Source organism: Pagrus major, chromosome 6 (assembly GCF_040436345.1).
Source record: "Pagrus major chromosome 6, Pma_NU_1.0".
NCBI lineage: Eukaryota > Metazoa > Chordata > Actinopteri > Spariformes > Sparidae > Pagrus > Pagrus major.
The window spans coordinates 22,616,881-22,629,522 of record NC_133220.1 but is presented as its reverse complement, the minus strand read 5'-3'; the positions used below and the strand labels follow the sequence as shown (position 1 = coordinate 22,629,522).

The 12,642-nt window shown below is 39.2% G+C and overlaps 1 protein-coding gene across 1 annotated transcript; it reads left to right on the top strand.

Moving 5' to 3' along the window:
- The first annotated feature begins 96 nt into the window (after positions 1 to 96).
- On the top strand, positions 97 to 12,449 carry ankrd52b (ankyrin repeat domain 52b). Its single transcript, XM_073468572.1, has 28 exons — positions 97 to 210; positions 936 to 1,016; positions 1,303 to 1,381; positions 1,487 to 1,557; positions 1,681 to 1,881; positions 2,227 to 2,314; positions 2,724 to 2,866; positions 2,985 to 3,197; positions 3,329 to 3,407; positions 3,523 to 3,637; positions 4,021 to 4,103; positions 4,224 to 4,326; positions 4,762 to 4,830; positions 5,004 to 5,144; positions 5,274 to 5,324; positions 5,697 to 5,808; positions 5,924 to 5,995; positions 6,113 to 6,314; positions 6,513 to 6,600; positions 7,057 to 7,174; positions 7,324 to 7,543; positions 7,772 to 7,859; positions 7,962 to 8,045; positions 8,526 to 8,671; positions 8,960 to 9,042; positions 9,403 to 9,485; positions 9,662 to 9,753; positions 9,848 to 12,449. The coding sequence occupies exons 1-28, from the start codon at positions 184 to 186 to the stop codon at positions 10,021 to 10,023; spliced, it is 3,108 nt and encodes a 1,035-aa protein (XP_073324673.1). The 5' UTR covers positions 97 to 183; the 3' UTR covers positions 10,024 to 12,449.
- Positions 12,450 to 12,642: the final 193 nt, after the last annotated feature.

Sequence of the window (12,642 nt, the reverse complement as noted above, 5' to 3'; positions counted from 1 at the left end):
TATTTTGATGCCTCCAAATCACGTTTCTTTAGCTTCTCTCGCGATATTCTGGCAACTAACTACACATCACATATCACAGCAGCTAACTAAGCTGAGGCTAGGCTAACAAGCTGCCACAGAGTGACATGTAAATGTCAAATCTGTACTCAGTCTCAATGAAGGAGCTTCCAGAGTAATTGGGACATGGAGTTAAGAAAACTCAAGGACCAGGTAGTGAATAAAGCTTTCCGTGTTGTCTTTAGATAACTAACAGTACTTCTCACCGGCACTGCAAACAGCAGGCTAATTATGTTAGCGACATGTCGAGCAAAGTTTGCTACAAAGCTAGTTAATGTTACAAATTCACTACCATGCAAAGCTAGACCGAGTTTCAGATTGATGTTGGATGTTTGAGTTTTGTAATTCACATAGACGCTAACATTGGGGTCACTGGGCTTCTTGGTACATGAAGTCCAAACCCTGACAATCAAGCAATCATCAATCTGTAAATGGATCCACATTTCTCTACAGCATAGCTGTATTTACTGGACGTTAGCTGTGGATGGCCAATATTGTTGAGTCATGTCTGAATTTTCCAAGAAAACATCTTGACTTTCACAAAAAGTTTTGCATGATTCCTACTAATATTATCTCCTTTTTTCGTCCAGTCAAATAAAATGCCAATGCAATAAAAATGTTTTGAATTTGACTTGATTACCTTAACTTTAGTGCAGCAGATTGCATACTCCAGTTAAGTCATTTTCCTCAAACCAATTTAATCATTGACATTACTGTAAATGCACAGAGAAGTGATTGTTACTCCCTTTTCGGTACCTCAGCAAAGTAATGAATCCATTAATGATCCGTAAAGGTTTCTGTTTAAACTGTTCAGCTGAAAATGCTTTAATGTAATTGTCATCATGTTCTTTATCTGTTTTGCATGTCAAATCTTTTAGTCTCCATTGGTCCAGGCTATATTCAGCCGCAACGCAGAGGAAGTGACATTTTTGTTGAACCATGAAGATGTCAATTCACTGGTAATATTATCACACATTATCTCTGAAAACATGCCGTTATATGCAAGTTGTGTTATCAAATTTCCATGCTTTGTTTTCCGGATCAAATGTTAAGATGTGTATTGAGCTCGCACAAACATTTAATCTATGTATCTGCTTCAATTTACTTTCCACGGCTTTCTTTCCACGCAGATTTTCGTAAAGTTGGACTTGTATGAGTTTTTGGTTACTGCCAGGTTGTCAAGCTGTTGTCAAAATGTGTGACAGCATACTTCATTGTTTGATTTTTTTTTTTTGTTTTGCTCAGGACCAAGAACAAAGCACACCACTTCATGCTGCTGCTTATTTGGGCGATGTCCACACTATGGACCTGCTTATCACTTCAGGTAGAAAAACAATTTAACAGCTTTTCTAGTTATTAATACAACGAGTCAAGTACAGAAGAACTTTCAATAAGTAAAGTCTATCCTTGCTTCTGCTTCCTGTTACAGGTGCTAATGTCAACGCCAAGGACCAGGGTTTGCTGACTCCTTTACATCGAGCAGCTGCCTCACAAAATCAAGTATGTTCCTATTTCAAAACACTGCAGGAGAAAGACTTTTCTAAGGATTTGACCACCAGATTGTAATGTTAGGGTTAGGGTTTCCTAACTTCCGTCTTCTTTGAATTTTGTGCTTTTCCTTAGAGGGCTGTGGAGCTGCTACTAAAGCACGGAGCAGAGGTCAACACACGGGACAAGTTCTGGCACACACCTTTACACATGGCAGCAGCAAAGTGGGCTGCAGGCTGCGCTTTAGCTCTGATACCACATGTGGGCAGCCTGGATGTTGCTGACAGGTCTGGGAGGACACCGCTCCATCATGCAGCGCACAGTGGCCATGGAGAGGTAAACCCTGAAGTCTTCATCCTGTTTAATGGTAGTGTCCAAACTTTATGGTTTGCCATTTACCATTTAAAAAAAAAAAAAAAAACACTGCTGGAAAGTAAATTTGCTTTAGGAAGATGATTAATGACTGCGGGGCATTTTCTTGGTTTTTGGTGGATTGTGAAGCATTTGTCTCAAAATATGTTAATCTAGTGTAATTCAAGATCTGCACCTTTGTGTAACCAAAATATAACCAGCACCCTGTTAAAACAAATGTTCAAGAATGTTGGCTAAACTGTGCTGATGTGGCGATTGATTGGACTATAGTTATTGACACTAGTTGACCCAGTTGTTATGTTTCTGCAGATGGTGAAATTGCTCCTGAGCAAAGGTGCCAACCTGTGTGCCAAAGACAAGAAAGAAAGGCAGGCAATCCACTGGGCTGCATACCTTGGTAAGTAGTGTCATATAGTGTAGATTTTTCCCCAGAGTATAGACTTTCTCTGTAAAACACACTAATATACATCAAGAAACAAGGAAATTACAAACTAAACGACTCCCAACAAATACCAGAGAATTGAAAAAATAGATAGACAAATACATGTATAAAAACAACACACAGCTGTTGTTATTTATGATAAAAATATAAGATTGGCTTGGCTTATCAACACAACCTCAGTCTATTTAAATTAAACAAAAAAAAAATGTCATAACAAGGTCAAAATCTGATTCTGAATATCATATTAAATTGTTTTGTACGCTAACTGTGCTACAGTTTCCAACAGGCCTGCAGGAGAGATTGGTGTGCTGTGATGTGCATGCACTCACAGGTTTTCATAGTAACTGTGAAGCTCTTCTTTTAGGACACGTGGATATCGTCAAGCTGCTGCTCTCTCACAGTGCTGATGTGATGTCCAAGGACAAACGAGGTTACACTCCGCTTCATGCTGCAGCTGCCAGTGGACAGTTAGACGTGGTCAAATATCTGATGAGACTGATGGTGGAGGTAAAGTGTCTCATAGCTGCCATGTGTTATATATTCTATGTATTTGGTGAAGTGCAGTCTTTACCAGACATGATTCATTTCATACACACCAATTGTTTTTATCCTCCGTCTCTCTCAGATTGATGAACCCAACGCTTTTGGAAACACGGCTCTCCACATGGCCTGCTACACGGGGCAGGACACTGTGGCCACTGAGCTGGTGAACTGCGGCGCAAACATCAATCAGGCCAACCACAACGGCAGCACGCCGCTGCATTTGGCTGCCGCCTCCTCCAGCGGGGTGCTGTGTCTCGAGCTGCTCATCAACAACGGTGCTGACGTCAACGTGCAGGTAAAGAACTTGTTTTTAATAAGTGGTTTTGTTGTTTGATTGTAGTGATTGATCAGAGGATCAAATGTGCAGATTATGAGGATTTGTGCCATAATTTTAACTGAACATGTTTGATGTTCTCTGTTTAACAGAATAAAGAAGGGAAGAGCCCTTTGCATATGGCTGCCATGCACGGGCGCTTTACAGGCTCCCAGATTATCATCCAAAACGGTAATGTAAATTACAGAAAGTATTTACATTATCCACAGCAATTTCTTCCGAGCATGTCCTCCACTGAAACCGTTCCTCCTTTTCAAGTCATGTCTCCTCCTCCCTCTGGACACAGGTGCGGAGATCGACTGTGTTGACATTTATGGAAACACTCCTCTTCATGTTGCTGCCAGATATGGTCAGGAGCTGCTCATCAGCACTCTGCTGACAAATGGTGCTGACAAGGCCAGGTAACCTAAGTTTGTGCACTCACACTAAAGAATGAGTCCATTAGTATAATCCAGCTGCAATGATACATGATGTTTCCTCTCTAAAGAGAATTGGGATTTACAATCTCATCCTGTCATGTCAGCAATGATACACAGAAAACTCTAAAACATGTATTGTAACCCTAACCAATTAAACCCTAATACACACACACTCACACGTACAGACTCAGTTATGACATATGATCCGATTATATTCTGCTTCCTGACTAAGCACATCGACAGGCAATATTTTAAGCTGCAAACTCACTGTCAATACTTAAATACCCAAACCAACAAATTCCTTTGTAGTAGAAAAAAGTGTATGCACACACTTAACTAAATAATCTTTGTTATGATCTCTACAGACCAGGGATTCACGGGATGCTTCCACTACATTTGGCAGCGCTCTACGGATTTCCAGACTGTTGTCGAAAGTTTCTGTCTAATGGTGAGAATCTGTTGGCGGCTGTGCTCCTCAATTTATTAGTAAGATAAACTGATCTAGTTTATTGATTTATTAAATGGTTTCCTCCTAACAAAGAGCTGTTGTATGTTGTGTATCGTTCAGGCCAGTTTTACATCATGTCGTCTCAAACACCACCAGTTGGGTGTGATATAAATGTCGTAGACGAACAGGGGAGGACCTGTCTGCATGCAGCTGCCTCTGGAGGGTGAGCTGTCACACACACGCACACGCATTGTTGAATTTATTGCTGTTTTCGTGCTTTTTTGACTACATATATACATTTATATACAATTAAATTGTTTGTATGTTTGTCAACTGATCATAGTTAAAAATATTTAACTGTTTTCCTGCTGTGTTTCCCGAGAGAATTATTTTTTTTGTGTCAAAATATTGTCGATGTTTAATGATATTCTTCAACTTGCTGTGAAAATTACATTTCTACATATTTTCTGTCGGATTTTGGTCATCATCAGTCAGTTCCTATAAGTTTAAGTATGCAGATACCAGCAATAATTGACACAACATCAATTTTCTCATTTAAAACTTTTGAAAGTATTATTCAAGGTTTTATTTGCCAATTGTTTGCTTCAAGTGGGGTGCCATCAATTGAAACACTGACTTTTTCTTTTTCTCGTGACAGAAACATTGAATGTCTGAACCTGTTGTTGACTAGTGAAGCTGAACTGGATGTCAAAGATAATTTGGGAAGGTAAGCAGTGCTGGGATTTTAAAAGCTCATGCTTTATTTGCTCGGCCAGTGCAGATGCACATTTGCAAATTGGTCTGGTAACACCAAGCTAGTGCTGAATAGTTGGAGCTTAGAATTGAACTCTGCTCTTGTGTTCACTTGATATCACAGCTGTCCCTTGTTGTACCTTGCAGATCTGCTTTGCACTATGCTGCCGCTAATGGGAACAGCCAATGCACGATCTCCCTGGTGAGAGCAGGCGCCGAGGTCAACGAGCTGGACCTGACAGGCTGCAGCCCTCTGCACTACGCTGCTGCTTCACACACCTTTTGTGGGTGAGAGAACGTTTACTGTCATTGTCGTGCTTTATTCCTTTTAATCAGAGGACAACATCCTGTAAGCTTTTCTTAAATGATAATCCTGACTTTGTGTTTAAAAGTGTCCTTTAAAAACTGTTTCTACAGAGGGGAAACACACTCTGACTACAGTGAGGAGAAGGAACAAGAAGCCTCTTTGTAAGTCACATATTGTTCATCATGAAGTAGACGAAGTAGAAACTTTTATCTTTATACATTAGATGGGCTCGACTGTGCAGGACTCACAGTAATTGTGTCAGTAAATAGAGTTATGGTTGAAATATGTGTTAACTTGGTGTGATAGAGCAAGCCATTTTCAAACATTGTAAATTAAGAGGTTTTTCATACTTGATATTTAAAACCCCCCAAAAATACATGGACAAGCCGTATTTCATTTAATGGAACCCTCACTCAAAGGGTGAGACACAAGATTTATGAATCACTTAACGTAATGTCTTTCTTTGATGACTTCTTGCTACTTGAAGAATAAACCCCAGACACTATTTCTAATTATCTGCTCTTTGTGTTCAGGTGTTTAGACTTCTTGCTCGACAACGGGGCAAACCCGACTGTGAAGAACAGTAAGGGTTACAGTGCCGTCCACTATGCAGCAGCTTATGGGAACAAACAGCACCTGGAACTGGTCAGTGGTTTCTCTTCATTAAGAGGCTTTGATTTTGATATATAACATTCTTGTGTATAGATTGCAGGCTGCATCCAGTTGAAGTTTTCTGTTTTTTCCTCTCTCACTATTGCAGCTCCTGGAGATTTCATTCAACTGTCTAGAAGAGGTTGAAAGTAATATTCCAGTCAGTCCTTTGCACTTAGCTGTGAGTAGCACATTATAACAATATGTAAATTTACTGAAAATTTTTTTACTTTTAAATGTAGACCACATGTTTGCATGCCTTTTGACTCTACTGTTATTATGCGTTTTGCCACTACAGGCGTATTATGGTCACTGTGAGGCGCTGCGTCTGCTGTCTGAGACATTAGTGAGTCTGGATGTGCGCGATGTTGAAGGCAGAACTGCCCTCTACCTGGCTGCTCAGAGAGGTTTTGCCTCGTGTGTGGAAGTGCTGCTGAAACATGAAGCCTCCTACACACTGAAGGAGCACAAGCACAAGTGGACGGCTCTCCATGCTGCAGGTGTGTGTGGTGGATGTTCAAGGATAAGATACAAATATACAGTATACATTGTGTTGACATGAGAATATACTAAAATGTTTATGGTTAAGAAACTTTAAATTTTAATAGAATGTTATAACTTAATCAACTGTGCAATTAACCCTTTGTAAAACTAATATTTTTTACTTAATCATTTCCTTTTATTCTTCCTCTGTGCAGCTGCTGAGGGCCAAATGGACTGTCTGCTTTTACTGGTCAACAGGGAACAAAGTGCTGACATCATCGACAGTCCAGATACACAGGGACAGTGAGTCACTGAAAATCTTATACTCTAATCTGTTGTTAATGATTGATAAGGTAAACACCTGACTTGTACAGCTTTTACAAACAATACTGTTGATGTAAAACATATGACATGACAGAATGTAAAACATCAGTACAGTTTATTTACACAAAAGGCAACTTAAGTAACAGGTCAGAGATAAATTAATATCAATATTGTCTTTCATAAGTATTATAATACTGCTGATAACAGATGGTTTCTGTCAGAGTGAGAGAGTAAAATATTGCCAGCTAATATGAAAGCTAAATGTAATGTGATTATAAATGGTAATGCGATTATTTGATCTAATTTACTTACTTGTCTTTTTTCTGAAATCTGCTGACGTATAATGTGGTCAGGTTTCTGTACTTTTTGAAAAGTCTGACATGATCAGAAATGTATCCTCACTGCTGTCAATTCCTGTTTTTTTGTTGTTTACAGGACGGCTCTCATGCTGGCAGCTCTGGGCCGACACACCGACTGTGTCCACATCCTGTTGGAGAAAGGAGCGAATGCTGATGCTGCAGACAAAAAGGGCTTCACTGCATTACACAGAGCTGTAAGTGTATTTGCTGTGTACATAACTCATCGCTTTATTGTTTTTTGAATGCACTTAATTATGTCATGGGTACGTTCCTTTTCAAGGCCCTGGACGTTCCAGATGTATTGTTTCCCTCTCACATCATATGTCGTGTGCTCCTCCTGCAGGCCATGTTGGGCAGTGAGGACTGTGTATCTGCTCTATTGGAACATGGAGCCTCTGCTCTGTGTAGAGACTCTCAGGGAAGAACCCCGCTGCACCTCACAGCATCCCTCGGCCACACGGAGCTACTCCGAACTCTGCTTATAGCTGCTATGAAAGCTGATCCTCTGGACTCCATATTGGACTACAGAGGCAACACGCCCACACACTGGGCTGCCTACCACGGTGAGACATGAGAGCAGGAACCAATGCCAAATTTAGTAATTTTAACAAAAAGAAATTGGTTCAGTGCTGAATAAAGCAAACATGACTATAGATATAGATGAACCATGTGTGATGTCATGAACATGTCTTTTATCCACGGCATAATTTCAGCCTCTGAATAATTTAATGCCATCCTTTTACAAAAATTTGAATATTAATCATTTGTCTGTCTGTTTCCTGTGTCTGTAGGGCGTGAAGGATGTTTACACATTTTACTTGAAAACAAACTTTTTAGCAACCAAGAAGGAAATCACTTCACCCCATTGCACTGTGCTCTGTGAGTACCATACTAAATGTAAATTCTCCTCATACAGTACATACTGTATGTTTATCAGATATTAATAACATTATGTCTCATGTGGACCTTCCTTCTACTCAGAGTTAATGGACACGATGTTGCTGCTGAACTTCTATTGAAGACTGTTGGCCCTCAAGTTGTTAACGTTAGTGATGCCAAAGGAAGGTGAGTTCTGCTCAGAGCTGAGTTATCATAACAAATGTATTTCATGCTGCAGTGCAGGTATGGATCGGTCTATGAGTGTTGTAAAGGTAGAATTTTTAAGTTTAATTTAAAGTTGGGCATCAATTTACAAGCAGTGATTGTGAATGTGCAATTGCATCATTCTTATAACAGCTCAAAATGATTATTGCCATCCATTTGGTCCAGGATGTCCCTCAAAATCGTTACTTTTCATTCAAATGTTTGTCAAGAAAATGTTATGATCTTGTATGATATGTATATTTTAGTCTAACTTATTGATTACTCTGATGTAGAATCTTGTTAAACTTTTGTAATTTTTAAAGGTACAAGAAACCTACAAAGACAGTGATGTTTTGCATGTATTCAAATCCATATCCTTATATAGCTCGCAGAAACTGAACCGTATTTTCATAGTCCAGGAGCCCATCCTGTATGTTCACATGCATGTTTGTGTGTGTGCAGGACCCCGCTGCATGCAGCTGCTCATTCAGGAAGTGTTGCTGGGCTCCAGCTGGTCCTGGCCCAGGGAGCAGAAGTCAATGCTGTAGACCATAGTGGATGCTCTGCTCTGATGGTGGCTGCAGACTGTGGACAGACGATGGCTGTTGGTATGTGATTGAAATACTTGTGGTCAGATCGAGACAGTTTTCAGCTCAAGATGAGAATAAAACCTCATGTGTATGTATCTTTATGACAAAACATTTTGATTATTGCATCAGTTTTGTTGTTTTGACCCTCACAGTCCTCATGAATGAACCTTTAATACACTGTATACATCTGTTCTCATGTTGTACTGATTTAAAGTTGATCCACATGAAAACACCTGCTAAATGTTTAAAATATAAAGACTTGGTGTGTTCGATGTGAAAAGTGTTCCCTTATTTTCTGCATTTCAGAGTTCTTGCTGCACAAAGCGAAGCCAGACCTGACCCTGGTGGATGTCAATAATAACACTGCCCTTCACTTAGCCTGCAGCAAGGTCACAAACACACATGAATGCATGTACTGTAGGCATGCAGTGGCACAATAACTTTTGCATGCCTGTAATGTAACAACTGTAAGATATGGTGATAACCTGCCAAAATATGATAAAATCCCTGTTGATGGTGTTAAAAATGTAATCAAACACATTGTTTTGTGTGTCATATCATACCTTATTATTATGTTTGTAGTATCATATTATCCAACTGTGTAGAATTTACTAAATTACATTTAAACAAATATTTTGATTACATTTTCAGCTACAACTTTTAATATTGATGATTCACCACATTTTTTGGCAGTTTGTTGGTTTTGCTTAAGCACATTATCACTTAGTACAGTGTGTTTTATTCTGCAGGGTCATGAGATGTGTGCCCTGTTGATCCTGGGAGAGATCAACGACTCCTCCCTCATAAATGCAACAAACAGCGCTCTCCAAATGTGAGTTGTCTTAAAACACTTGCACTATACTACACACAACACACACAGCTCTCCATCTTTGATTTCATTACACATCCAATGTAATATTTGGAATAAATATGGATGTATGATTTATAACTTTAACAATTAATAATTGGTTTGAAGAAATCTTTTCTGTATTACTCTCTCTCATGCAGGCCCCTTCACATTGCAGCAAGGAAAGGCCTGGCCACTGTAGTGCAGGTGTTACTGAGCAGAGGAGCAGCAGTCATGGCTGTAGATGAGGAAGGTAAGCAGGAATAATGATATTAAAGCAGCCTGTGATTTCCTGCCAAGCTAAAATGACACTGTGGGTTCATTCTTTCCTTGCTGACCGTCTGCAGGCCACACGCCGGCTCTGGCCTGTGCTCCAAACAAGAACGTAGCAGACTGTCTGGCCCTCATCCTCTCCACCATGAAGCCTTTCCCTCCCAGAGAGGCCAGCAACGGGAAAGCCTCCCACTTTAACCCCATCCTGAAGAACTGTGGCATTGCTGGTGGTAACCTGTGTCATGCCTAAATCAGGGTCTCCTGACGGAGTGAAATTTCATCCCCGTGTAGCCCAAAGTCTCCACACACATGCACACACACATGCCAGTCTCCAGGAACATGTGTGGTCATGCAAAGCTCCTTCTCTCGTGTGTCATATGCAGCTGCATGTACACTTTGTTCTCACGCATCAGTAGCGTTTATTGCTTCTCTAAAATCTAGTCTTACACGTCACTAATATTAGCAGACCTCTTAGAATATCTTCTAAGTTGACTTTAGCACCTATATATTATTTTAATAAAGTACTAACCTTTAGAAATGAATGGAAGTTTTAACATGAGTACACTACGCAAGCCTCTCAACTTGAACCTCGTCAGCTTCATTTCTTAACTCTTTAACCACCAAAGCCTGAAATCTCTGCGTTCTTCCTCAGCTGATATAAGTGCAACAATACTTGGATGATTGTGTGTGTAACTTACGTACGGGTGTGCGAGTGTCAGAATTATTTTGCATATCAGATATTGCTTCTTATTATACGTGTTTTTAAATATCTAACAGGTGCTGTAAACCTTTTATGCAATTTATAAGACTCTATTTTCTTATCCTGCCCAGAGTGTAGCAGACACTACATTAATATTATCCAAATACTATCATGATTTACAGAAGTTACATTTCAGTTTAGTAAAGTCACAAGCATGTGTATAGTAGTAATGGTATAGTTTAAACAGTCTAGTGTATATATAGTTCTTAAAATGAAGTTAACGTTCTAGTTATTTTATCTTGAAAATCCCACATTATTGAGGAGTAACCTCAGGTCAGTGTGTACTGTACTGTCGATGCAATAAAAAGCACATTTTGAGCTGGATGTTACATAAAACAACAGTTTTAACGCACAGGAAAAAAATAATCTTTCAGGCTTTGAGCATAAAAGTCTTGCGTCCTCAGTAAATGTGTCATTTCTCTACGTCTGCAACTAAAGATTCTTTTAACTTTTGGTTAATCAGTTGATTATTTTTTTACATTAATGGTTAAAGGTGCAATATATAAGAATTGGCCTCTTGCTGAATTCATACTTCAAACAAATAGGGGGCGGCATATCACCAAAGTAACCACTAGCTCAGTTAGCTGTGCAGCTAGCAGTCAGGACTAGAAGCTCAGCACACCAGGGGAGTGTTGGTGTTTACATCGCTGGCACGGGAGCTTTGGACCAGGATAGGACAGGACACCAGAGGCTGGTTAGCATGCTGACTTCAGTAGATATCTTTGCAACACAGTACATAGACCTCAAAACTGTTTTTAATGTTCTATTGACAATTTATTTAATTTTTGAATGTTTTCAACTAAAATTCTTTCATATTGCACCTTTTAAGTGCAGGTGTTCATGTTCTGAGAGCCCAAGGTGACATATTTAAATTGATTGTTTTTTCTAATCAGAAGTCTAAAATCCAAGGATGTTTAACTTGCAACAAGCCAATTCCTCACATTTAAGAGGACATTTCGCTTGAATAGTTAGCTTGATGGTCCGTTTATTTTCAGTTGATCAACTAATCAATTGATTCAGCACTTCATATCAACATAGGTGTGACTCTAATGTTTTCAGTGTGCAGTGAAATGAAATGAAACCGCTTACATCTAATGCCATTAATCATCACTCTGAAACACTATAAACTGAATGCATTGTTTTTTTAAATGTGTGTTTCTGCACATGTTCTGTCCAGAGAAAATATCTCCTGTTGCCACATTTCCTTCATTATTGTCCAGTTTTTTTCTGACATTCAATAAATACGTTTCAAGTAAAACTTAAGCATATTTTACGATTATGACAACTGAAATTTGTGGCATTATTATATGTTTTTATAGCGACAGTTCTTCCACTCGAATGAGCACAATACACCTGTACTGGTACAAAGCTGTCACTGCCTCTCTCTTTAAAGATCAAGTTTTTATAAATGGAAGTGTGCGTTAAATGTTTATCTTTATGTAATTTGAAAGCTCTCTGCACACAGACTTTGATATTTTCCCCTTTTCCTAATCGTTTCCCCCTATCAGTACCTGCTGTACTCTTAAAATGGCTTTAAATGATTTGCACTCTGACATGAAAGTTTACATTTTACAGTAGGGTATCCTTCTTTGGTTTATGCAATTTGAAAGTGCATTTTACAAATTGAGTTTTGAAGTAATTATAGAAACCAGTTCAGTTGGAGCATGCCCTTCCTAGTTGTACTTGGATGACACAAAGTGGTTTGACATTTCTAAACATAAGTTGCAGTGAAATGTTTTGAATCATGTCTGTTTGTAGGGATTGTTCTGTTTCAGCCTTTCATGTGAACAAACGGTGTGTCTTCTCTACATCTTGCTGAGATTTCAGGATGTAACTCCTAACTTGAATACTCTGTGTGGTTTAGTTGTGGATGGCATTCATATGAGAGAAAATAAATAAAATCGCTACCATCTGAAGGGTTTTTGCAGCTTTTTCTTTCATGAGTTCCATGATAAACATTTTGAACATAGCAACGCTTAAAATAAGACAGTTATTGTCCCTGTTCTGTTCACTTTCTGTCATAAAACATGTATCGTCAGATTCTTTGGTCCAGATAGCTTGGACTCGTTCTGTCTTCTGCTTCTGTGCATGGAGACTATTCTTGAAGAT